Source organism: Delphinus delphis, chromosome 12, assembly GCF_949987515.2.
Source record: "Delphinus delphis chromosome 12, mDelDel1.2, whole genome shotgun sequence".
In the NCBI taxonomy this organism is placed as follows: domain Eukaryota; kingdom Metazoa; phylum Chordata; class Mammalia; order Artiodactyla; family Delphinidae; genus Delphinus; species Delphinus delphis.
In genome coordinates this window covers 26,863,987-26,891,014 of record NC_082694.2, presented here as the reverse complement: position 1 = coordinate 26,891,014, position 27,028 = coordinate 26,863,987, and the positions used below count along the sequence as shown (strand labels likewise).

The window sequence follows — 27,028 nt, the reverse complement described above, 5'->3', positions numbered from 1 at the left end:
GGGGTTACTTACTGCTCATAACGGTGGAGTGTGGCCTGCAGCAAACTCAGCGAATACACCAGCCCAGCAGCAAAGCTGAGCTGCTCCCCCACAGCTCCTCGAAGTCCTGGACGCTCTGAACAGTTCTCACTTAGTTCAAATTTCTCCTGGGCCTGCTTCCGGATTAGCTCTGCCTGTGGGAAGAAGCACCAGAGACCTGGGGCTCAGAGCAGGGGATGGAGAACACAGACTCAGGAATAGAGAGAGCTGAGCAACTATGTAGGGGGCATGGATACATGGGGGAGAAAGCAGAAACAGCTCTTAGATGGGCAGGGACTATCACATGGGGAAAGGGTAATGATGCGATTACTGGTGGTTATGAAGATTTGGGATGTGGGGATGAAAGGGTGGCAGGACCAGTGGGACCAAGCTCTTTCCCGCCTTAAAGCTGCCGCTCCTGCTACCTTTCTACCTAGAATGCTATCCTGACAACGACCTCCCCACTAACTCCTAGTCATCTTCTAAGTCTGGCCTCAAATGTCATTCCTTCAGTGACAACCCTCTATCTAAATCGGCTCTCCGACCGTGCTCTCTCAAAAACGCTACCTCCACTTCACAACATGCCATCTCCCCTTCACAACATGCCATCTGTAATATATATCCATCTGTGACTTTGTTGACTGTGCTCCTCCACTACATCATAAACTCTGTGAGCAGGGAGAATGACTGTTATCTTTACTTGGCATCCTCAATGCCTGGTTCACAGCAAGTTCAACAGAGTCCTGTTGGGCACGTGATTGATAGACCATACCTTGCAAATGAGACGAGGCATGAGCAGCAGCACCAGGACGCAGTCATGGTCCCCACCTGGCCGAAGGAAGCTGTCAGGCATGAAGGCTGTCAGCAGGGACATGTGCCGGTTGGCCTGTGCCACCTCCATCTGCCTCAACTCCATCTCAATTGCCTGTGAGGTGGACAGGGAGGTGGGCTCTCAGCCAGGCTGCAGAGCGCCTCATAACCACCATGCCTTGCTCCACCACGTTCCCCGCTTCTAGGCCCAGGCCAGGAGTCTTCCAAACCACCACACAAAGCACGCCCCCATCCAGGAAGTGAAGCCCAGAACCCCACACCAGATCAGCCCACCGCCACACCCAGGCTGGGGTCCCCAACACTCAGCCCTCTGCGACCCACCCACTTTCCTGACCTTGGCATGGGCCTTAGTCTCAGCAAACTTGATTTTGAAGTCAAAAGTCTCTGGGGGTGGCTGCTGCTGCCTCTCCACAGATGCTTCCTGCTGGTTTGTCAGTTCCCGGTTCACATCCTGGGAACAGGGACAATGAGGCACAGCTGGGTCCTCAGGGAGCCCTGAGGAGATGGTGGGCAGAGAATAGCGGGTAGGCAGGCACCTGCAGGTGGGCGGTCAGCTGGCGATACTTCTTGATGGTTTGCTGATAGTCTGCAACTGTCTCCTGGGCCGCCTCCACACGCTTCTGGGCCTCTCGCACCCGTGCACCCGCCATATCCAGCTGCTCCCGCAGCTCCAGTTCTGTCTCACGTGCGTTCTCCTGCAGCTCATCGTTCATTTCATTCATTGCTTCCTGGGAGGCCACAGGGGAGTTGAGGCAAAGGAAAGTCAGAGTCAGGGTAGCAGGCCAGGGTGGGTTCACTCACCATGCCTCCTACTCAAAGGTCAGGGGTCACATGTCAGCCCTTCTCTCAGCAAGTCACTTCCAACTACCCTCCATCAGGGTCATGAGTCAGAGTCTGCTCTTCTCTTACCAAGTCCCCCACGGTTTCTCTCAATTCCCGCACTTTCTCTTCCAGATTCAGGTTCCGGTCTGTCAGCATCTCCACCATCTCCTCAGCACCCAGGGCAGCATCCACCTGTGTTACAGAGAGGGAACAAGGAGAAGGGCTGAAAGGCACCTAGAAACAGAAGGTGCCTATAACAGAAGCGAGTCAGTGGGGGTGCTCTGGGCAAGGCGCTGGGCTCCCCAGACCTGCTCCTTGAGCTCATCAATGGTGCTCTCTGCCTGGCTCAGCTCCTCCTGCAGACGCTCCCGCTGTTGCCTCACAACTTCCAGCTCTTGGTTCTTCTTTTCCATGAGCTTCTGGAGTTTCACGTGCTCCTGCTTCTCGGAGGAAGAAAGATCCCGCATTCTGTGGGAAAGTGAAGAGAGAGGAGAGCGCGCGTCGGAGTCACCGGGTGGTGGGCGCTCTAACACATTTGGAGACAGGAGAGTGAGCCGCACAACGAGAGGACCCTACCTCACTAGGGCATCCTTTAGGCGGGCGTTCTGCTCCTCAAGCTGCTTGAGCTGATAACTGGACGCAGCGCCATCTGAGCCTGGGGAAAACCATTAATACTTTCAGACAAAGTTCCAACCCCACCATTTGGCCCCCAGCAGCTCCTGGCCCCTTACCCTTCTCTTCAATCTCAGCCTTGAGGATCTCCAAGTCAGTGGTGAGCTCGTCCACACGCTCCTTCAGCGCCTCCACCTCTTGCTGTAGGGACTCAGCCCGCTCTTCGGCCATCTCCTTATCCAGAGTGGCCATCTCGATGGCATCAGCAGTGTCAGCCATCTCCTCCATGTAGCGTTCCTTTGCCTCTAGGGCCTCCTTGGCTTCCTGAAGAGGAGTGGAGGTTGGTTGGGTTACAAGCACAGAGCTGCCTCATGCACCCTTTCTCACAGGACACTCCAGGCTCCAGTTTCAGCTTCCAGTACACTTCCTTGGGCCCCGTGCCTCCCCAAACACCCTCTTCATCCCAAGTCCCACCTTCCGAGCCTCCTTGAGGCGCCGCTGCAGGTCTGCCTGCTGCTCCTGCATTTTGCTTTTCCATTCTTGCACCTGCTCCAGCTGAATCTTGTGTTTCTCCAGCTCTTTTAGCTTTGCCTTGTCTTCTGCACGTTTCAGTCGCAGGGTCTCCAGTTTCTCCTCCAGGTCCCGCACTTGGGCCCTCAGCCCCTCCTCCTCCTGCAAAGGAGAGACCCTTCAGTCTATGCACAGCCTCCCCCGTTTTCCCCATCAAGACTGAGCTGGAGTGGAAAGGACAGGAATGTGTGCAGACATCATTCCAGGCCCAGGGCCAAAGCAAGTGGCATACAAACATCTGAGAAGAGCCTGATACATAAGGGGAAAGTGTGGAAGGGCAGAGAGTATAAGAGCTTAGTCAGTGATGGGGTACCTATATGCTGTGTCCCCCACTCTTCTAATCCAAGTTCCGGGTCTCCCCCAACCCTGGGAAACTTCGAAGACCCTGCCAGGGGTCATAGGCCCTTTTGTGTCTTGGATCTTCTTCACTCCAACCCCAGACCTTACCTTAGACGGGGAAGGAAGCGGTGGGGCTGCTCCAGGAGAGGTGAGGGCTGGCGTGGGGATGATGGGTGCCGCCAGCGGAGTCTGAGCTGGGGTGCTGGGCTCACTGCTGCTCAGCTCACCTGCTGATGCTGAGCCAGAGGGGCCCAGGGAACTACTGGCCCCAGCTACCCCAGTGCTGGCTGGGCGGGTGGGCTATTCAGACAGGGTAGGGGCAGACCAGAAGTGTAGGGGACAGGGGTGGTGAAACAGAGTAAGACAGAATATGAGAATATGGTGAGGGAAGTGACAGAAAAGGAAAAAGGCAGAGAGTATCAAAGCACAAAGAGAACAGAGAAACAGTGATGAGCAGAATGAAAATGACACAGTCAGAGATAGCGACAAAGGACCGGGGCAGGGTGGGGGTGAGAGGATGGCAGGAGAGGAAGGGATGGAAAAAGACATAAGATTACAATGCTCCTCCCTTGGCACTGACCCCACATTCCTCCAAGCTCTGGCAGTAACCCCTTAGAGCAGAATCCCATACTCCCCAGACCATTCCTTCTGTGACCCACTTGTGATCATTCTAGCAATTTCTTAATACTCCCAATCCCATTGTTGCTCTGGGCCTGTGCCCTCCTCCCCCAGAGTGAAAAAGTGCCTCAGTGTCATTCCCAGAGAAAAAGAACAGATTGATCTCTAATTTTCATGTTCCCAGAGAAGGCTGGGCTAAAAGTGGGGGTACTAGGCCCCCCAGCTCTTTAAATCAAGCTGATTCTCCTCCCCTTGATCTACTTCAGGGGACCCTGCAGGTAAAAGAGCCAGGGTGAAAGTTGTAATCCTTGGCTCCCCTCTGAAACAAGGTCAGTACAGCCAACCCATCTGTCTCCTCCCTCCCTCCAAGACAGAGGGGCTCTAATCAGATAACACGACCCAGGCCCCTGTGGAGCTGAGGCCCTGGAGCAGACAGGCCTGCCCAGTGCTCCTCCCTGCAGGGCTGAGCCCTGAAGCTCTCCCGATGGGCTGACACTCAGAGGCCACATGCCCAAAGCCTTTCACAGATACACCCACCTCCTTATCTCCTGACATTTACACTGCCAAGTTTTTTCACCTTTCTTCCAATCCCCGCCCTCCCCCCCAACACACACACACACACACACAGCTGGTCTAAATGCCCTTCACACACACACACACACACACACACACACACACACACACACACACACACACACACACACACACACACACACACACACACACACACACACACACCCCCCCCCCCCCCCCCCCCCGGTCTAAATGCCCTTCTTCAAGAAAGCCTACCTTGATTAACTACAACCACTCTCGTTTCTCTTCTGCGCTCAAGCCACCCCGGAGGGGCCTGTCATTAGCCTCAGTCCCCTCACTCCCCTTAAGAGAACCCAGGGTACACTGTGACCAACTTATACTTGCTCATACACATGCCCACACACATGCACACGCCTAAAATGAGTGTGTGTCCACTCAGCAGTAGCTTGTACAGAGGCCTGTTTTTCCTCACCTTGGGCCGCCGGGTTGTAGTCTGGACAGGCAACAGGAGCCAGAGGAGTAGTAGTCAGGAAAGAAAGGATAATGGCAGAAAGACAGCAAAAGGGACAGCAATGAGAGCAGAAGCAACAGAAATGAGGCTACGCTTAGCGGTCCCACCACTCCTCCCCCATCCCCAGCCCATCCCCTTCATCCAGTGAATCACCTCGTTCCCATTCCAGGAACTCAGAACTCCTATTTCCCGTTAGTTCCTTCTCCCACTTTTGTCCTGCCCTTGCAGACCTCACCCCTTCAGACACCCTGGAAATCCTGGAAGTCCCTGTCTCCTAGGCTGAACCACAGGAGACCAAACACAGCAGCTGGTAGAGAAGACCAGTCCTTCTGCAACAACGTCTCCCACTCTATCCCAGAGCCCCGCCCACCCACCACTCCCAAGGACTTTCCCAGGTCAGCCCCTTCCTTCAAGTGCTAGACTCCACAGAGGACTCCCTAGAAATACCATGTGACAAGAATGATGATATGAGCCCGAAGTGAGCGATATGAACCCAGCAGAGGGAGATCAGGTCCCCAAGGCAGAACAGCCCTACTGTATACCCCACCCCCACCCCCTTCTCCAGGACCAGTTCCAGCAGCAATTCCCTTCCCCAGGGCAGAGGGCTCAGGTGTCAGGACCATGAATACTGCATGAGCCTGAAGCCCAGAGCTCAGCAAAGTAACCCCACCCAGCTGCAAGAAAAGAGGGGGAGGGTGGGCAGCAACATAGGGAAACTACTGCCCTAAACCAAATCCAGAAACCCCTCAGGTTACTGCAAAGTGATACAGATGATTAACTCCAACTCCCAAATAATGTTCCTGATACCCAGTGTCTCATACTTCTGGCAAAGGCAAGATTTGGCTTGGGCCCTGCTTCTAGGTCTCCCAAGGAGACCAACGCCCACCTCTACTACCCTGGGCTAAGCCTCCATAGCTGTGTATCAAAAACTATTCTAGGGAAAGACCCCTGACACAAACCCCAGTGGGGCGGGGATGCTGGTATTCAACCAAGAGTCATTCTAGCAAAGGTTGGGTGAGGTAGGCCTGCTAGAGGCACAAAGACATCTGGACCTGCTTCCCAAGATTCTCTCATAGGAAATGCATCCGGAGCCAGTTTGCAGCAAAAGCTGCCTGAAGCCCAAGCCTGAGAGGCCACTGGGTACAAGGCCCAGAACACAGATTCAAAGCCAAAAGCAGGCAGGCCAGGGAGCAAATGCCCAGGGTGTGGGGCATGGCAGTGACACACACCTCTCCCTGCCCCCCACCTTCATCACCATCCTCTTCCCCCAACCAGGTAGACAGAGGAAGTCAATCAGCCCCCACCCCCACCCCAGCAGCCTGCTGCCACCATCACGCTGGCAACCCAGCAGCAGGACCAGAGCAAGCAAGAGTACCTTTCGGGCTGTCGGTGCCTGTCTCATCATTGCAGAAAACCAAAGAAAGCCAGGATAGGAGAGAAGGAAGGACAGAGGAAGATGGACAAACACAGAGGAAGGACAGACGGAGGGAGGGAGGGGGGGGAAGAGACCGAACAGAGGGAAAGGCGGCGGAGACAGGAGATTAGTGCATCAAATCCCAACAATGCAGCCTCAGCTTCCCAGACCAGCAGCTTCCCAGCTGGCAAATGGCTGCAGCTCAGATGCAGAAGCCCCCACGGTGCGCAGTGGGGACAGCCAGGCTCCGGCAGGCACCGGAGAGGTAGCCGGCCTAGTTCGCCAGCTGAGGCTGATGGCAGCCTCAGTGGCCGCAGCAGCAGCTCCACCTGACGTCATGCACCCACCCTCCTCTGCTCCACTAGGGGTGGAGACACTGCTCCTCAGTCGCCTAGCAACCACCAGGCTCTGATGGCTCCTCCTCCTCCTCATGATTGGACAAAGTCCTCTACTGAACCCGCCCTGCTTCCTCCTCCAAAGAACAGGTTCTGGCTCCTCCCTCTCCTTCCCTCTCCCCCAGCCCCAAGAATTTGCTCCAAGAAATTGGGCTAAGGGCCATCTCATTTCTGGGATGACCTCTCTGGGACCGGGGTATCACTGCACAGGGACACAGGGCCTCACTGCTTCATCAGGCCTCTCTCATACTCACACTCCCCTCTGTCCACAACCCCATCAACTCTACTTCTGTCTCATACACATGGACAATAATACCCTTATGGTGGCTCATCAGGCACATGTACCCACAGCACTCCTGCTGCATCAGCTCAGCAGGGCACACTAAGAAACCTGGGGAACATTCCATCTGGGCTGCAGCAGCTCTAATGACAGTGTTTGGCTCCTCTCTCAACTCTACCCTTGTTGTAGTCAGGTTAAAACCTGTCTCTAAAGGGCTTCCAGAAAGGACTGGGCACCTTGCAGAGACATCTGGGTTCTCTCTTCCACCCTCCTCCTCAAAGTTCCTTCTTTTGTTCTGGTGCTACCTCCCTGTTCCCTGGGTTAAGTGATGTGCTGTGACAGAAGCACTGAAGAGGAAGACCCAGGGGAGGACTTGACTATTTGACTGACATTCTGCATCACGAGCCAAGAAGGTGCTATATCCCAGCACAGGCAGCCTAGGCTAGGCTTTGCCACATTTCTCTAGGCAGCCGCCAAAACCCCAAGACTTGGGCACAGCTCAGGTCCCTTCTCAGGATCAAGTCAGACTGCGGCCAGAACTCCTCCATAGATATCAGACTGCAGGTCCATCCTCTTCTCTATTCAGGGGTCTGGTGTGAGATGGGAACCCCAACCTGGAGCCAATAATCAAGGGAAGAAGCCCAGTGTCTGGAATGGGTCCAGTATCCTTTTGAGAATTATTTTCCTTTTTATATCCCCATTCCCTCCCAAGCCAGGACCCCAAAGCAAGTACCATCATGTTGTCTCTTCCAAGGCAAAACTCCAAAGTGAGGACCCACCACCAACCAGAAGTCAAAAAAAAAGATGTTTTACTCTCCCCTCCACTGCCCCAATCTAGTAGCCCTCCGTGCAAGGTCAGAAGGGCCTGAAACAGGCTGGTGACAAGGAAATCACAGAATCATACATACAGCACAGCACATACAGGTCTGACAGGCACATGCAGGTCGGAGACAGCTTGGGCATAGCCCCAAGGCATTGGGCTGGTGTGAGGAAGTGGTCATGGCAGCAACTTAAGACTAGAGGAGTTTCAGGGGTGTGGGAGTTGTGGGAGGTGGGCCTCAGGCACACCACCAGAGGAAGGAAGAGGCAGTGAAAGACTGACAGAGCACAGTGAGGGTGGGCATTCATGGCAGCACCCACCCAGAGACAAGAACAACACAGGCTTTTCAACTCAGGACTGTTCTTCCTGTGCTCTGTTCCCTGACCTCCCACCTTCTTACCTAACCACCTCACTTGGTACTTTCCTCACCTCCAGACCCCCAGTCTCTCCTCCCACTGCCCCCAAGCTGAGGCTAAGTGAGAATCCACTGTAACCCAGTAAATGCTCTATTCCATGCTGCTACTGTTTACAGTCAAATGCTTGGAGTCTCTGACTAGATGTCCTTAGGCGATGGGCAGGAATGTGGGAAGGGGTGAGGATCATCCCTAATGAGTACTACCTGAGCCTGATGTCCTTGCACCCCTCAAAGGAACTCTGAAAGCCAAGGCTGCCATTTCCTCTGGCCATCCCAGCCCCAAGGTCACACACACATGCATGCAGCCCAAGGACATGCAGGACAGCTGGGGAGGGGGCTCATGGCCCTCACCCACCCAGGCACAAATAGTAAACACACCACCTTCTTAGGCTTCAGGCCCCGCTGCATGAGGAGTAGGAAAGGGCAGAGTTAGAGAATAGGCTTAAACATCACACTGTGCTAGCTGGCCAGATATCTTGGGTGTAGGTATTAAGACCAACTCAGGCATAGCCAGGTATGGGGGGAGCCAGGTCACTGTCAAATCCAGGGTAAGTGAGGTGAGGGCTCCCTTAAGGATCAGCTTCCAGGAGGTCCACACCCTGACCCAGAGGAGCTGGAGAGTCTGGAGCCCCACCTCACACATCCTGCACAGAGCAGCGGAGGGAGGCTCCAGCAGGCCCTCTGCATACAGCCTGAAACAGGTGGCAGAGGGTCCACCTCCTCTCCATTCACTTGTGAAAAAGAAAGCACCTTCTTTCTCCAGTTCTTACCTTACCCCTACCCTACACCCATCAGATGCTGGCAGCCTTGGATACCAAAAGGTAGGAAGTTGGCAACAACACTACTGGGGTCAGACCTGTCCTCCCTTTCACCCCCAGCCTCTGTTCCAATTGATCCAGAACTTCTGGGCCTTAATAGCTTTTTCCCTGATACCACCCTTACACCTAAAGCAGCAACTCATACCCAGAAAGCTTCCTTCTCAGAGAGGATGGAGACTGGAAGGCTAACTCAATTTACTCATCTATTGCTTCTACCTGCCTGGTATTGAGTCTCCCTCCTCTCTTTCTCCTTTCCCTCTACTACTCCCACCCCCACCCGTAACCACTTACCAGTTTGCTGGTCTTTGCATTTGAGTCAGTTCCCTCTGTAGAATGCAAACAGAAACAAAGTGTGTGTTTGTGTAGAGGGGTAGAGGCAGAGAACGTCATGGCAGGTTAGGCAAGATATAACAAGGGAATATGGTGGTGATGGAAACTCTCAGGATCCACTGTGGCCCCGTGTTCTGGGGAGAAGTCCTGGGGACTCCTGGATGTGAGGAGGCAACTTAAGTGGGTGGCTGTTACCTCTTCTGAGGACCTTTGAGGCAGAAGAATCAGGTGTCTCTGGGGAAGTAGTATCTGCTCCATCTTCAAATACCTGGATCTGAGGACACAGAATAGACTCTATATAGCTAGATCAAGGCTGGATGTAATATGGGCCCTTCCCCAGGCCTTAAGCAAACCTGGGGTACAGGGCAGCTTCCTTAAGGATAGCTCTTAATCTTCCCTCCCCCATTACCTCCCACTCTACCAACCAGAGACTTATGCTCATGCCCAGGAAAAGGGAGCACCAACACACCAGCCGCACATGCAACAGAGCATGTACACGTACACACACACACACACACACACACACACACACACACACACACACACACACACACACAGGAGGTGAGTACCTGGGATTGGCGCACAAAGATGCCATGGCCTTCGTCACAAGTGAAGTACTTCCTGCCTTGGACAGTTCCATCATTCTTGCCTTTTGCTTCATCCAGGATCACACCTACCCATTTGCCAGTGGCAAATAGTGTGGCTCCAACATAGGCCACAGTGCCACGGTAGCCTTTTCCAATCACCTCCACGCGGGAGCCCACTCGCAGAGGCCGGGCACTTGCCTCCGCACTCATTCTGCTGCCACTGGGAGTCTGAAAGACACATGCAAACATACACAGTTAAAAGCCTCAGGTCAACGGTGTCATCCTAATATATAAGAAAGGCCCCAATCAGGATCCTGGCCTGAAAAGGGATCAAAAGTCACTTCCCTGAACCCCATTCTCAAGGTAAAGTGTCCCCACCACCACCACCAAATTCCCTTTTGAAAATATGTCAGTGCTGTGTTCTAGAACTTCTCAAAACGCCTCTGGAATCTGCCAGAATTTGTAAGAGATTATATTTAAATTTAATAAATCAGAATTCATTGCTAGATCTGTGAATGTCACCCCACACGGCTGCTTTCTCAAGGAGCACTGCCCCCTAGGAGGGGAATGAAGCTCAAACAAATAACTCAGTTTAGACCAGGCTCCCCACAACCCAGGGCCTGACTCAAAAGCCTGAGCTGGGAAGGCAGGTGAGTCAGTGAGCGACCCCACTAACCCTGTTCCCTCCCTACTGCTGCCTGTCCTCCCTGAGGGCACACAACTGTGCCTCCTTCCAGCCCTTAAGTCACTACCACTCCTTCCTGACCTGACTTCCCCGCCCCCACCAGCACACTCCTAGATGCCTCACCAAGCCCGTCCAACAATTTACTCCCTTCTTCCTGGCCTGAGCCCTGTTCTATCAACTCTCTACCCACAAGTTCTGGAGATCCTTCACTCATGCGATGTCACTATAAAAAGAAAAAGAAAGGCCAGGTAAATCGGGTATCTCAGATCTGTCCTGCATCTGTCCCCCAGACTCTGCCCAGTGGTTCAAATGGATGGTTTATCACCCTATCCATGGTGATAATGGACAAGGCAAGGGAATAGACTAAACATTGTCCTTGGGAAGCTCTCATCTTCTGACATACCCATGATGACAGGACAACATGAAATGAGGTTCCAAATAGGCCCACGGCTTAGAAGAAAATCACACCTAAGCCATTTTTAGCAATAGCAGCTCTATGAACCAGGGGCCTTGCAACAAACAGAGAAGGAAGCATGAAGAAGTGACAGCATGGCCTTGAAGACTCCACAGGGCCCCCTTCTGATGCCCCCTCTTGGCTTCATAAGAGAGCTCTGCCAGAGCCAGTGACTCCCTAACTCTCTTCCCCAAAGAGCTCATCCAAGAAGGTGAGGATACCGTTCCCTGGGGCTCCGAGAGGCCAAATCATACCTGGGACAGCCGAGTGGCTCTCACGGACCTGACAATAAAAGGAACTGACAGTAACATCAGGGCTGGCCCCAAACTCAGAGACGCTCTCCAACCTCCTAACCCTAATAAGCCTCTCAGAATCAGGTGGACACAAGAGTGGCTACAGATTCAATCTCAGTCAGAAGAGCAAGAAAGCGAGTGACAAACAACAAAGCAGCTCTAAAGAAAGACTTCACTGAAAGACCATTCCAACCCACCAACCCCATTTGTAATCCCCAAGATAGTCTGGCCCCCTCAGGAACCTCTGGCCTGAGGTCCACTTGGAGTCAAAGGTCAGGCCTCACCAGTACCCAGAGAGGGCCCAACTCTGGGAAGGGAAGCCTGTGCAGTCCCACACGGTCAGGGCCGCGAGTGGCCCCAGCCTAGCTACCGCCTGTCTCCCCACCCCCCACAGCAATGTCCACAGCCACCCAAGGCCTTCTCCAGAAGCCCTCCCGTGGCCATCCCAGATCAGGACCACTTACCCGACTGTACACGTGCCTCTTGCTCTGGGCCATGTTGCTCACCCGGCCTCTACCCCCTCCCCCAGCTGGCCAAAGACAGAAAGAAAAGGCAGAAACCTAGGCAGGAGGGTCAGGGCTCCAGGCCCTCATGGACAAACACAGAAGCCAGCCAGCCTGGCCCTCCCTAGTCCATGGACCTCCCTGGGTGGCCTACTGGGGTAGGGGTAGGGACAGAGATGGGGGCTGAGGAGCAAGTCCCCTCTGCTGCTGGAGGATTCCTGAACCCAGAGACACCGAATCCTGCTTGCCAGCTGATGAGTCTCACTCTGCGCTAGTGCTGCTCTAGACTTGTCAGGAATCGAGCTAGCCTCTGGGTCCTAGTGCCCCCTTGCTTCACCTGGGCCAGTCAAGAGGGACAGAGTATAAGGGACTAGGCCCACGCCAAAGACCCTCAACACTCACCTCTAAGTACACTGTCCTACAGCTGGGAGCACAGCCCTGCTGATCCTCCTAATCTGCACCCCCTCACCGTCACTGCCACCCTTCCCACCCCCAGGATGTGAGGCCTCAGCAGACCCACAAGCATCAAGTGACACATTCACACAGCCAAAATTAGGGTCTCTCGCCCCCCTTTCTGGTGCTCTTCCTCCTCCCTCCCCTTTCTAAACTCTGGAGTCACGTCCAAACCCACGTGATTAGGGTCTGAATTTCAATCTCACCCTGGGCCCGAGCAGCCAGGCCCCCTGCCCAATACACAGCAAAGGAAGGGCAGCAATGGAGGCAACTTCACACACACACACACACACACACAAAGCAAAGCAAAGCAAAGCAAAGCAAAGCAAGTCAAGTACCCCAGCTCCCTCAACACTGGCAAAGGTTGCCACGGTCATTCTTCCTCCCTTCTAGTCGTTATAAAGGGCCAGGCTCTGAACCCTAAGAGTATCAGGTTCAAACAGATAGTAAGGGTGGTGGTCAGAAACAGAGAGTCCCACTTGCCCCCTACAAGTGGGGGCAGTGCCCAGTCCACCTCAGCCACCTGTCCCCTGTACTCTTGGCCTTGCCTCCTAGGCATCTCCTTAAGAGAAACAATGAGATGGTTTGTTTTCTATTTTTCACAAAATTTCTTTAATAACCATATTACTTTTATAATTTAAAACGTTTAATAAGATTATACATTCTAGTGAGAGGTCTCAAGAGGGCTATGTAACCACTTCATTCATTTATCCATCTAATGGGCTAGAAACCAACAGTCCCCGCCCCTAAGTAGCTAACAAGGTTGCCCTGGGGTCTGATCTATGGCTCTACCAGCTACAGTGTGGATGTAGATTCCCTGGGCCGAGGGATACCTGTCTTGTCGGCACTGGGCTTCACTGGCTGAACAGGGTCTTCCTCCATTCCACCCTCTTTCTAAGGCAGGCCAGATAGCCTAATAGGAGAATGATAGCCAACAGCCAGATATATGGCCCCCAAACATCTCTCCACATCTCCAATCCTGGCCAGACCCCCTAGGAAACCACTTCTCTCCTCCTCTGCAAAATCTCCATGTTGCCCCCTCCTTTCCCTATTCACCATTACACAGGTGGGCAGGGCCATGCAGCTCCTTGCAGCCTGGACTTCTGCATGTTCAGAACACTTTACAGTCTACAGAACACCTTAAAAAACAATTGTATAGTACCATGGTTAAGAATACCGGTTCTAGACTCAGGCTGCTTACATTCAATCCCTGGCTTCACCACTTGGTAGCTACGTAAACTTGGTCCCATTACTTAACATCTCTGTGCCTCAACTTCCTCATCTATCAATTGGGAACAAAGAACATCTCTGAGAGCTGTTGTGAGGATTAGTTGAGATAATCCATGTAAAACACTTAGGACATTGCCTGGTATTTAGTAAGCACTCAACAAAGTTAGCTAATAACTTAGTTATCATAATATTTGGACATCAAAATAACCCCATAAGAGGCAAGCCAGGAACAATGCTGACAAGAAAACAGGGCTTAGAGAACTGAGCAACTTCCCTGAAGTCACACAGAAGACAAGGAGTGGAGCCATAACTGGAACCAAAGCCTGAACCAGAACCCTCTGCACTTTTTACTCTCCTCATTGATACCACACATATTTCTAGGCTTCCAAAGCTGTGCTCTTCCTCTGGACCACACTACCTTCAAAGATTCAAAAGAGCGCACATCCAAGAACATCACAGCTCACTAGCCACACAAGTGTATATAGTCACCTAACTTCTTAGATGCTGTTTCTTCTATAAAATGGGACTATCACCTGCCATATCTACATTACTGCTCAAATAAGATAAAGCACATAAAAGTGCTCTGTAAAAAAATGCAGAAGCTGTATAGGTATTAAAATAAAATGTCTAGATGATAAATATTATAAGGAATTACAGAGAGGAAAAAGGTAAGCTAAAAAGAAAAGGGATACTTGATTATCCCTTGAATCATGAGGTTTTTGTTTAGATATGTGGAGAGGAAAAGCCTGCAAACATTGTAATCTGTGAGTACAGTATGAGTAGACACAGAAATAATTTTGCTTGACTGGGGAAAGTTAAAGATGACTAGCTTGGCTGAATCAGTGAATTCTGATGAGTTCTCCTATCAAACTATAAGCCTTTTACAGCAGACTCCTCAATTTTTCCTCTTTATGATCCCATCACTCTTAGCTCATGAAGTCAAATATTTATTGAATGAATTAACACTGATATTGAGATGTATTAGAAAGTAAATATGGATAGTCAGGGAATTTAACATCACGTAGAGATAGATGAATTGGATCCGATAACAACAGGAGGCCAGTCTCTTCCTGAGCAGGAGACTGGCATAATGAAAACTATTTTAGGAAGATCAGACAGGTGGCAGAGAGCAGAATGGAGTGGAGGCAAGAGCAACTTGATAAAGACAGGGAAAACAGCAAGGAGGCTATGGCAGTAATGAGCAAGGGGTGAGGAGGTCTGAGCCAGGCTCATGAGAGAAAAAGAGAGGGAAGAGGAAATGGACCGATTCAGAGACAGTACAAAAAAGCCCCGAGAAGGCCCTATGATAGATCAGACATGGGGAAAGAAGCAGCAGGCCTGTATGGGCTGTGGAGATGGACAGACCTGGGTACAGCTTTGATTCTCTTATTTCCTCATGTGTATGACTCTGGGTAAGATATTTTCAGAGCCCTGGTTACCTCAACTGAAAAAAGGGGGAAATAATACCTACCTCACAGGGATGTTGTGAGGATTAAATAAGACTGAAGTAGAGCATTTAGTACAGTGCTGAGCACAGAATGCGTGTTCAACAAATTGTAGATATTGTCTTCATCATTACCGAGAGGGTACATCAATGACAACTGCACACGGTAGGAACTCAAACCTTGCATGAATAAATGGATGGATGAATGAATGCATGGATAAGTAAAGGAATGAATAAACTTGGGAGTTTTCAAGCAGGAATAATGGGAGAGTGATGATTGATAACAATAGAATTGGGACAGGAAACTGAACATGTTAAGAGAGAGAAAATAAGTCATAGGGCCTTCTCAGAGGCAAATTTAACTGTGACCACTAACACGTGTATTTCACGATCTCCTTCCAAAACGAACCTGTGATGCAGACAACACGGATTCCACTATTTCCATTCTACAGGTGACAGAATTGAGTCTCAGAAGTCAAACAACTCACCTAAGTCTCATAGCCAGCAGGGCACATGTGAGTAGGAAGGGGGGCACATTTGACTAGCTGTACAGGTAGGTGATCCTTCAACAGCACCATTGGGCCCCACCCCATGTCACACAGGACAACTCTGAGTTACATGCTACCTCAGCCAGAAGACAGATACTCCCTGGATTTCTAATCCATTTTCCTCCCCAATGATATTAAATACTAATAAAAACTCTAGGAAAATGGAAATAGAGGAGGGAAAGAAATCTGTTTCTGATAGATTACCAGTGGTCTTGGAGAACATTTCAGAAATGACAGGAAAAGAAGTGGATTATTAGGAATTAAGGAGGAACCAGTAAGGAGGAAAAGCCTCTTTGGCACCCAGCCTGCACCATTTCTACCTTGCTTTTACTGGTACCCCAGCATCCTTTATGCCCCTGACCTCCTCTTGTCTCACCTTACCAAACCTTGATCCTGGGCTAACCCAACTGTTTGCTTTCTCTGATCCCACCTGTAGAGGTCTGAAATCCAGGCAGTCTGACAGCAGGGTCCACACACTTGAACTGAACTGCATTAGGCACGGGGTATTTTGATTTGGTTGCAAAGAGATAAAATGAAACATAAAGGTAATCAGCAAGATACAGATTTTCTTATAACTAGGGTGAAGTTGTACATCTCTAAAAGCACTAGTAGGAGTGGGATATGTGTGGATATAAGTCCCTCAGGAGTCAGGAAAGGAGAGGGGAATAGAAGCTCAGGTACTGGAAGCTTGGAAGGCCAGATTCCAGATATGCACAGGAACCCCGAAAGAAGATAAACAGAGCTTTTTATTCCTAGGTCCTACTCCAGTATCTGCCTTGCAGATCTCACACAGATAGGACCTAGACCCTAAACAGACTTTTTTTTTACCTCTCCAGCTCTTCATTATCCCCAGAAATTTCTGTAGCCCACTCTCAAACTGAATACAGGTCTACCCCCTCCCAGGATATCCTCCTCCCCTAGGAATACCCAGTGACTACCAGGCCCACCTCCAAAGGGCCCAGACCTCCAAGAGCCAGGAAGAAAAGCTACACAATATGCCTCACTTATCCTCAATGAAGGCACTTCTGCAGGAAGGCAACAAGCACTTGAGTGCAGCCTGGTACTCAAGAATTGCAAGCCGGGACTTCCCTGGTGGCGCAGTGGTTAAGAATCCACCTGCCAACGCAGGGGACACGGGTTTGATCCCTGGTCTGGGAAGATCCCACATGCTGTGGAGCAACTACGCCCGTTGCCACAATGACTGAAGCCTGCACGCCTAGAGCCTGTGCTCCTCAACAAGAGAAGCCACCGCAATGAGAAGCCCGCACAACGGAACAGGAGCCCCCACTCGCTGCAACTAGAGAAAGCCCACGGGCAGCAACAAAGACCCAAAGCAGCCAATAAATAAATAAATAAATAAATAAATAAATGTTCTTTGAAAAGAAAAAGAACTGCAACCCTCCCAGAGCTAGCAGCAGTCCTACTTAATAGCCTACTCGAAGTTCCTGCTGCTTTCTCCCCATGATCAACCAGCAAGTCCCTGGCACTAGGACCCTGCAGACAGGGAACCCTGAGCCTGCGCTCTAAAGAGAGAGATGCACCATTTCACAACTTCAGCAAAAGCCAAAGCAGCCAACAAAGCCACAGCCACCTCGGCTGTGCTGGGCTCTGCCATTTGGGCAGCTCACCGGCCACTCCCCAGAAGCAGAGCATTCTGTCCTTTCTCTTTTTAAATCCACGTCATCATCTGATCATAATGGGAATCAATCTCAAGTCACCACGCAAAGGCGTATCCATGGCAACATCAAGAGGAAGGACACAGAAATGATGCTCCAGTGGCTGCAGCAGGAAAAGGTAAGTCCATTTCTCTTCCACCCATGCCATCTCATCATTCTCCCCTTTCACTCAAGTCAGGTGTGCACCTTACCTACAAATTCTATCTATCCCACCAATGGGGAAAACAAAGGTGAGTGTTAATAATCTATGCTATTATGTAAGGTCATAGGTCTGCCTAGTTCCATAACTGGCAGCAAAAATTCTTTTTCTGGCTGACTGAGACAAGATCTCTTTTCTTATTCACCATCTCAATTGACATGGTCTCAGCCTGCAGTACCTAACAAATCATCATCAGTCACTTGTCTTTCTAGTCAGGTTGCTGGGAAATCACACAAGAATTTCAGAATTCTGTATGTAGTTGTAAAAATACAGCAGCAACACTGACTCTACCACCCTGCTCACCCAAGCCACTACCATACCCACAGACTGGCCCTCCTTAGCAGCCCTAAACTCCAGCCCCTCAAGGACCAGAAACTGGGAGTTGGGATGAAATTTCTGCCTTTCTCTGATGCCTCAAGGAAGGAATGCCATTTCTGCAGAGGTAAGACAGTCATCAGACATAAGTTCTACTAAGTGTAAGTAACACTCCATGCCTCAATTTCTCCTTCTGTAAAACATAAATACTAACAATACCTTTCTAACAGAGTTGTCAGAATCACGTGAGAATGCCTGAAAAGCACTAAGAAGAGTGTCTGGTATGAAGCACTCAATAAAAGTCAGCCATAATTATTATGAAGAAGAGGAAAGAGAGGCCTACAGTGCAGGATTCAAGTTCGGAGGGTACTCAATGTTCTTGGAGCATATCTCAACTCTGCTCTTTCCCTTTCCTCTCTGGACAGTTTCAAGTTTCCCTTACCACTATCCAGTCCCTGTTCCTATCCGAGCCCACACCAGGACCCCCACCCCTCAGCAGATAACCTTGCTGAGAAAGGAAATTGAACCTATTAGATAAGAATTCCTTTGCAAATTTAGGTGTATCCATCATTGCCTCTTTCTTCCTACATTCTTTTCCTTTCTTCTGTCATTCCTCTTCAAAAGAAATGATGTCTCCTTTTCAGAGACAACCCTCCACCCTCCTCTGCAATCTTCATTTCCTTTGTGCCTTCAAATGCAACCTCTCTATACTGGCTCTTACACATCATCGGATAACCCATGCTCAAGACTTCTATTCTAGGAAAATCTGTCTCTAGTCTCTGCTACTCCTCCACAAGCTGCCACCATCTTCCTTCCTTCCTTCCTTCCCAAACTACTCAAAGTGAGTACATCCTCCCTATCCTCACTTCGCATCCAATCTTCAATCCACCTGGCTCCCATCCAGCTGCTCACACTAAAAAAATAAAAGAGCCCTGGTGACTACAATCTCCTAACTGCCCAATCTCAAAGTATATTTTCCAAGCTCATCCTACTTGACCTCGCTGTAGCAACAGAGGCTGCTGATTCTCTTCCTGCAACTTTTTCCTCTGTAGCTCCCTGGACAACATTCTCTCTCACCTTGCCCACCAATCCCTGTCGTCTCCTCTGTTATCTTCAGTCTTCTATAAGCATGGCTAGGCTCATCCATTCCAACTGCATCAACTACCACTTACATCTACCACCCCTAGACACACACTCTCTTCTGAACTCCAGACCCACATTTCCACCTATCTAAGCGCCACAGACGCCCAAATTCAACACGACCCAAAACACACGGAAGCTTCCCCCAGCAAATGTTCCTCGTCTATACTCCCCCTTTACTACTGGTACCACCATCAATCCAAAATAGAAAACTGAGTCATCCTCAACAACTCCCTCTCTCTTGTTCTCAACAACCAATTAATTAGTCATTACGTCAGGTGAACTCTGTCTCAACAACCTCCAATATATCCCCTCCTTCCCATCCCCACTAATACTTAATTCAGCTTGAAGCCAAGCCCAGGTTACTACAAGAGTCTCCTGATGTCCTGGATCCAGATTCTCCCCTTTCAGTCTATTTCCACAATTAGCTTTCCAAAATATAACCACATCACCTCCCTGCCTAAAAACCTCCAATGGCTTTCCTCCCACAAAATTGAACCTTAGAACAAAACTACACGCCATTAAAAACCTGGCCTCATTATGAATCTAATCTCATCAATCACCTCTCCTTTGATCCCAAAGTTCTCTTAGATTCCAGCCACTTGGATCTATCTATCTTATGCCTCTGCAAATGTTGCAAACGTCACCAAGTCTCTCTCTTCATCTTCAAGACTCAACTTACTTATCACCTCTTTCCTGAATATTCCCCTGATGTCTCCATGTGGAGCTAGTCATTCCCTCCTCTGCCCAACACTTTGGAAATATCTCTATTACAAGATCCCATTTTACTTACAATATCGTCTCCCTTATCCCATCGTGAATTCCTCCAGGGCACAGAATTTTTATTCATCTCAGTATCCTAAGCACTGAACACAGAAGACACTCAATGTTGAATAGAAGCCTATACCAACACCAGGCTCTAGGGATATAAATTGGTTCTGACAGGTTTCCCAGAGACACCATGGGGGAAGTACAACAGTCAGGCGCACATACACCCCAAGAGATGTAGCTCTTTACTCACCAGATAGGAGCCTAAGAAACTAAAAGTGCAGGGACAGTGACAAAAAATCACAACCTCATATGCTTCCAGGGTAAAAGAATGAGAGAGAGAGAGAGAGAGAGAGAGGAGAGAGCCAGGGTGGGGGGGACACCTCTAGGCTCTAGGGGAAGTGCAGATCTTTTGGGAAAATAGCTTTAGCATGGCTTCAGAGTGGCAAGGGTCCAGTCTCTGCTTCAGTGAAACCCTCAGTGGATATGTGGGAGCTTGGGGAGGTCAGACTGGATAGCCAATTTGTCCATCAGCCAAGTACAACTAATATTAGCTGGAACTTCAAAACAAAAATTATATAAAACAAAATTCAGAGACTCCAGGATGGCAAGGACCCTAAGACAGATTTGAATCAGTCAATTGCTCAGCATTTACCTTCTCAGAGGACACTGAGGATCCAGTTCTCAATTCCCTTGGTATGGGACAGCTAACCCAAGGCCCACACACCACCCAGTACCAATAGACAGGCTAAACAACCTAGGAATCCTCTACCACAATCCCTCCCGACCTATAACTCCAAACAGCCACTAACAATGATAGATCCGAGCAAGTACAACCTATGGCAGTTGTCGATCATGTATTATGATTTTCCCAACTATTTTGACTCCTCCCTAACAACTTCTTTTCCTTTGTAACCTCATGTGCATTCAGGCCCAACTTATCAATTCTTCCTCAGTATTGCCTCCTGCATTCTTCCTTTCTCTTTCATTACCACTGTCATCACTTTGGTCTGCCATGTAACAGCTTTGAGAATTAAGGCAAATCATTTACTCTCTTTGGTGCCTCATCTATAAACTGGGTAACAGCTGCTCTGCCTACCTCACAGGAAAGGTTGTCTGTGAAAGGTTCTGTAATCTGTAAAATGTTATACATAAATAGAAGGCATTGCTATTATCAACCTAAGCCCTCTTTACTGATATGTGAAGCATATCTGGCTCCCTGCCTCTCTCCTTCTCCATTTCCAACCACATTATACACCACAGTAAGACAACTACACACTCTAAAACATTGCTTTGCCCAAAATCTTTCACTGACACACCATTTCTTACTTGAATCAAAAAATTCTGGATCTGACGTACGCAGTGTCATCTCTGGACCACTGTCAGCTGCTTAGGATGCTTTCCCTAGTTTTGCAAGCCCCACCCATCCTTCAAAGTCCAGCTACAGACCCACTACACTCCACACAGAAGGACTAAATTTATGAGACAGAAATTTGAAACAATGTCATGGAAGAATAAAGGATAATTCAGTTTGGGGAAAACTTGGTAGAAACACTGTCATCTCACACTTTAAGAGTCTTTTTTTTTTTTTTCTTCCACCATGCCACGCAGCTTGTGGGATCTTAGTTCCCTGACCCGGGATTGAACCCAGGGCCTGGCAGTGAAAGCACCAAGTCCTAACCACTGGACCGCCAGGGAATTTCCAAGAGTCATCTTTTAAAGAGGGATTATACTTTTTTTTCTGTTTGATTCTAAGAGATAACCTAGGACCAACAGGATGGAAGTTATAGAGATGTATTTTAGCAATATGAAAAACTTCCTTATTGAGCTATCCCACGATGAAATGGGATGCCTTACATGCAGTAAATTCCCCATTACTAGAAATGTTCAAGCCCAAACTGGCCACAGGGCAAGGATATTTTAGATGTAATTCAATTATCACAAGGGTAACTGGACTAGAATCACAACATTTTAGGTCTGAAGGAAACCTGAGAGATCTTCTAGTCCAGTCTCCTATTTTATAGGTCTGGACAGGGGAAGTGATCATTCAAGGCAGCACAGCTTGCTCTGGAGAGCAGGGAACAGAACATGGTCTCTTTCAATCCAGTGAAAACCCTTGCTACTCGAAGTGTGTGTGGTCCATGGACTGGCAGCATCACCATCACCCGGGAACTTGTTAAAAATACAGAACTAACCAAAATCTGTACTTGAACAGATTTTGTGTATGTAGCATTAAAGTTCAAAAAGCACTGACCTACACTGCCCCTTCCAAACCTTGAGTTTCTAATTCTGGAACTCCATTTCCCAAACTGTTTTGTATGTTAAACAGAGGTAACACCCAAGAAAAACAGTATTTTCCGTTCAAATCTGGGGAACTCTCGATACTATACTTCCAGTAGGAAATTCGTGATAAAAATATCAGTAGCATACTGAAAGTTCCAAAATATTCTGTAGTAGAGAAAACTTTAACCATGAAGTTTCTGAACATATTTGAGCACAAACTGTCTTTGAAAAAAAAGTTATCCTTAACTACTATCGCTAACATCCCCGGGCCTTGGGCTTCGCCCATACATTAGCTAAAGAACTTCAATCTCCACCTCATAGCTCCTTGACTCTCAGTACATTAAGCATACTGGATTAGTAAGTGGTCAAGACGGGCTTGCTGCTCTCCACACTGTAATAAGTGAGAGTAAGTTTCTAAATCACCGCCTCTTTTTTTTTTTTTCTTTTTTTCACCGCCTCTTAAAAAATACCGGAGTTCGTCACCTGTGTGATTTAGCTGTCGGGATGCGCTAAGATGACTGCTCAAGGGTGAGCCTGCCAGTTAAGGCGGACGCCAGGAATTGGAGACTGACACACCAAACGCATATCCAGGCCCCCCACCTTGAGTCCGCTTTGTTTTTTGTTTGTTTGCCTGTTTTTCTGTTTGACACAACTTCTCAACCGTGTGCCCCACAGGAAACCTGTAGCTTGGAGTGGGTTCAGGGGTGCCTTGGATGCTCCCAGGAAAGGAGGGGAACCCTTGCAGTTCCGGAGGAATTCGGAGACGCAATCACTCGACCCCGGGAGCACACCACACCGGCAGGCTGAAGAGCTCAGGTGGGTCGGACCAGCCCAGACGCAGGGGGCGCCCACCCCCGCCGCGGCCCACCCCTGCCGACCCCCGCCCCGCACACCCGGCTCCCGGCCGCGCCCTAGGCGAGCGCCGAGTCCCCAGAGCACAGCCAGGAGCCTCGCGAACACGGTGGGGGAGGAGGCAGTTTCCAGGGTCGCCGCCTCCGTACCTGTCCTGTCAGGGGCTCCGCGCCCGGCTCCGGGCCCCACCGAAGACCGACGCCCAAGCCCTAGCGGGGGCCCGCCCCGCCCGCATGGGCTGCCCGCCGTGCCGCCCGACCCCTGTAGGCCCGTCCCAGGCCCTCTAGCCGCTGAGGCCCAGAGGCGCTCTGGGTCGGGGGAAAACGCTACTCTTCCCCGAAGACCAGCCCGGGTTAAATACTGCGCGCTGAGCGCGGCCGAGAACACTTCGATCAGGCACAAAGCTGGACACCTGGAGCGAAATAAGCGCGTGCGCACTGTACACGGGAAGCCGATTAGGACCACAGGAGAGAGGCGAGCGGTGGCCAGCGACCTCTGCAGGCAGAGGGTAGACAGCCCAGAGAGGAGCCTGAGGATTCCTTTGCGTTAAGCAAAGGGCACCCCCAGAGGGTGGCTACGCTTCTGAGTGCTAAGCTGTTAATTAAAACAATACTAGTAAACCATCCTTCGTCAGGTAGCTTAAGGAAAAAATAAAAATTTGCTGCTATTCAGTATTATCCATCATATGGGGATTCAGGCATTCTCATGCCCTTATGCAAATTTACGTAATGGACTTTGGCATTTTTTAATTAAAAAAAAGAAAACATGGGTGGCAGAAGTGGCAGCGGCTGAAGTAGGAGATAGATGGGCCCCTGGGCTGGATAGCTGGTGCTTGTCAAATGGAGCAAAACTGAAGTTTATCCTCAGCCAGACAAGAATGCAAGGCCCATTTCCCTTCCTTCATTGATGTGGAGGGAATGAACTAGCAGTGGGGTATTTGTTGCAGTAAAAATAGAAATGAGACTTTTCTTTTTGGATAAACAAGGAAAATAAGTAAACAATGAACAGGTTGGGGAAACAGCATAACCAGGCCTGAAAGTGTTAAGCAATCTTGGTTATTCTTTAGCTGTTACTACTCATAAACACGTGTAGCTAGACTTGTCCTTAGCAAAGCCAATTACTCTCTGACCCCCATATGAATTACCCTTTGTACCTGGCATTTCTTCTCCTACACACCCTTGCAGCACTCTTCATTTCCGAAAGAAGGTCACAGCTGATAACTTCAGGGACACCAGATCCGGTTGCTCAGCTGCCTGATGCTAGCTTTGGCCATAAATTTGCAGAAGAAAAGAAATGCAAGACCTTAATTACTTTGAGCCTTATCACCTATCCCAGACCCCGAGCCCCAAGCTATAAAAACCTTTCCTAGTGGCGGGGTGGGGGCACAGTTCTTGAGACTCTAGCCTGCTGTGTTCCCCCTTTTACCTAGCAAAGAATAAAGCTACTTTTTCTCCTTCAAAACTCCGTCTCCGTATTTCTTTTCGGCATTGGTGCACAGAAAGCCAAGATTTTGGCATCACAGCCAGGCAACCCAGCTTCGTGAAGATTCGTGGCATGCTGTGGCCCGCAGGCACCCAGCACGCGCCCGCCCCGCTGCCATGGTGTCTGTCCAAGAGGAAGGTCAGCTCTGCCGAGTGGCGGAGAAGGAGGAGCCCAAGAGGAGACCAGCGATGCTGTTGGCTAAAACAGCTTCTGCAAAAGTGGAAATGAAGCCAAAAAGGTGGAAGGAAAGGATAAATCTTCAGGCAAAAATGTGCAAACAAAGGGGAAAAGGGAGCAAAGGGAAAACAGGCTGAAGTGGCTCACCAAGAGACTAAAGAAGACTTACCTGCAGAAAACGGAGAAAATAAAAATGAGGAGAGGCCAGCCTCTGATGAAGCAGGAAAGAAAGAAGCCAAGTCTGATTAATATCAAACACCCGGTCCTATCAGTGGTCCCTGTCTCCCTTCTTGTACAATCCAGAGGAATATTTTTACCAACTATTGTGTAAATGCAGGTTTTTTAGTAGCTCTAAAAACATTTTTAAAAAGGAGGGAATCCCACTTCATCTCATTTTTTAAGTGTGTGACAGGGAAGAGCTAAATCGGACTGCACATTGGATCTGTTTCTTTGACTTTAACCTTTGATTTTCGTTGCTTTTGTTATTATAATCATGCATAATGACCTGCCTCAGGAAACCCTGCCCACCTGTGAATGGCTGCAAGAAAAAAGAAATTAACACATCACCTCACTGAGGCTGGTCATTCCAGGAGATGTTTTGCAAGACTAATGGCCCTTTTACTTTACTTCCTCACTGCCTCTCCCTCTCTGATTCTATAAAAGTAACTGGCATCCAGACCCAGATAAGATGGTTTATCGGAGACTAGTCTGCCATCTTCCCGGTCTGCCAGCTTTCCGAATAAAGTCGTATTCCTTACCTCAACACCTCGTCTTCGATTCATTGGCCTGTCGTGCGGAGAGCAGAGTGAGCTTGGACTCGGCAACAAATTTAGCGAGCCAACCAGGAGCCTTGCTCGTGTCTAGCCAGCCCCGGTCAGGGAATATTGAGGCAAGGCCCTAGCAGCTGCCAGGACCATTTGTCCTGAGGATCTTCCCTTCAAAATTCCCTGAAGCGGCACTGGTTATCCCAGCACTTGGCAGTTGAAGCAAGGAACCGACAAACTTCAATTTGGTGCTGCGAGTCAACGGACTCGATTCGATTTGGAGGGAAAGTCGCTCCGGCGTGCACGCCAGGAACATATTCCCCCCTCAATCTGGGCTTTTCCTTTACAGGACAAGCCAATCTGGTTGAGGTACCCTGCTGGAGGGGGGAATTGTTGTTAGACTCTGCCCGATTCTGGGAACTGGTTCCCTGGGAACTAGTTCATTGGTTTTGTAGGGTAAGTCTACCCGATCTGGGAACTAGTTCGTTGGTTTTGTCTTGGTTTTGTGTGCATCGATGCTAGAATTTGTACCTTTTGTGTTGGAATTTGTTGGCGTCTTCTGTGTCTTGGTGTCATCAAACTTTTAAAAGTGGAAAATACTCCATCTATCCTAAAGGAGAGCCCTTTGGGGAATATATTATATAAATGGGCAAAACATAGCCGTGAGCCTATGACTAAGAAAGACATGATGTACTATTGTAATAGGGTGTGGACCCAATATATGTTAGGATCAGAAGAAAGATGGCCCCTGAATGGCTCACTCAATTATTATACAATCTCGCAGTTAGAAATGTTCTGCAAAAGAACAGGGAAAAGAGATGAGATTCCATATGTAGCAGCATTTATGCTATTGCATCAGGAGGAAAAGGAGTCAGAGGGCTGCCACCTTATGGTGCAGCAGTCTGAAAGAAAACCCAAGGGAAAACCTGTTCTACAAGGGAAGAGAAAAAAATGCGAGTGGGGACATGTTATTTCAAAACTTAAACCCCCGTCCAGCCTATCCAGCTCCCCCAGTGGCCAAGCAGGATGAACCAGCAGTTGTTCCAACTGCCCCCCCACCATGCCACCAACATATTCACTGCCTCCTGTTTCCCCTACCCAAGGGGATCATACAGAAGTTTCTATGGTAACACCCGGGACACAGGAACCTGGTTTAGTATCACCATCTAAGACCCGACAGGGCACCCAATTTGGACTGGGAGCCACTTCTGCAGCAGGGCAATTTCCCTTGTCCCAATATCTTGTAAGAGGCCAGGACACTCCCTTGGACTTGAGGCTTGCTATTCTGATTTCCCCACAGGAGCCCCAGGTAACATTGACAGTGGGGAACAAGTTGATAGATTTTCTAATAAATATGGGTGATCTTAAGAGGCTTGTAAATATTAAACAAAGGGGAAACAAAGTCATCCTAGGAGAAACTTGCCTGTATCTTGCCTATATACAAGTGTCCTATCTGGTTTTCTCAAAAACCCTTATCTCTGCCATCTTTTTAAAATGCAAATTTTGAAAAAGAGGGTACAGTAATTTAGAACTTGACTTGTTTTCCATAAATATTAGTAGAAAGGGTTTAGCCAGCTAGACAAGTGAGCTTGATTTGTTCCGTCTGCCAGAAACCCAACTTTAATGCAACCTCTTTTGTAAACCTATGGGTTTTATATTGCTGTACCTGACTCAGGGCTGAACTTTTGAAATGAGAACTATGATGTCTCTCTGTTTGTGTGTTTGTATGTGTTTCTGTCTTTGGATAACACTGCTGAGGTTAATCTGTAAATGAGCCCTATTTAATTGGCTTAAAGAAAAGTAAGTGCTTACAAACCAAACAATTCTAAATACAAGAGAAATTAAGCT

The 27,028-nt window shown here is 49.4% G+C and overlaps 1 protein-coding gene and 1 long non-coding RNA gene across 8 annotated transcripts in view; one reads left to right on the top strand and one right to left on the bottom strand.

The window, feature by feature from the left end:
• Positions 1 to 23,933, bottom strand: part of DCTN1 (dynactin subunit 1) — a 31,028-nt gene extending 7,095 nt beyond the window's left edge. For 3 of the 7 annotated variants that reach the window (XM_060027490.1, XM_060027491.1, XM_060027493.1), the window contains exons 1-17: positions 22,907 to 23,933; positions 9,897 to 10,142; positions 9,523 to 9,601; positions 9,289 to 9,323; positions 8,561 to 8,581; positions 6,231 to 6,248; positions 4,817 to 4,837; positions 3,301 to 3,492; positions 2,758 to 2,955; positions 2,403 to 2,607; positions 2,248 to 2,326; positions 1,980 to 2,139; positions 1,759 to 1,863; positions 1,386 to 1,577; positions 1,184 to 1,300; positions 791 to 943; positions 13 to 173 (exon numbers count right to left, since the gene is read on the bottom strand). In XM_060027490.1, the coding sequence (XP_059883473.1) occupies positions 13 to 173; positions 791 to 943; positions 1,184 to 1,300; positions 1,386 to 1,577; positions 1,759 to 1,863; positions 1,980 to 2,139; positions 2,248 to 2,326; positions 2,403 to 2,607; positions 2,758 to 2,955; positions 3,301 to 3,492; positions 4,817 to 4,837; positions 6,231 to 6,248; positions 8,561 to 8,581; positions 9,289 to 9,323; positions 9,523 to 9,601; positions 9,897 to 10,124 (1,964 nt within the window). In that variant the 5' untranslated portion in view covers positions 10,125 to 10,142; positions 22,907 to 23,933. Of the gene's footprint in view, positions 1 to 12; positions 174 to 790; positions 944 to 1,183; positions 1,301 to 1,385; positions 1,578 to 1,758; positions 1,864 to 1,979; positions 2,140 to 2,247; positions 2,327 to 2,402; positions 2,608 to 2,757; positions 2,956 to 3,300; positions 3,493 to 4,816; positions 4,838 to 6,230; positions 6,276 to 8,560; positions 8,582 to 9,288; positions 9,324 to 9,522; positions 9,602 to 9,896; positions 10,143 to 22,906 lie in introns of those variants that run through there. The other 4 variants (XM_060027494.1, XM_060027495.1, XM_060027492.1 and 1 more) reach the window with 3 other exon arrangements.
• On the top strand, positions 17,087 to 25,164 carry LOC132435316 (uncharacterized). Its single transcript, XR_009521516.1, has 3 exons — positions 17,087 to 17,318; positions 22,581 to 22,721; positions 23,942 to 25,164. It is a non-coding gene; the product is annotated as an uncharacterized lncRNA (long non-coding RNA).
• The last annotated feature ends 1,864 nt before the right edge of the window (positions 25,165 to 27,028 follow it).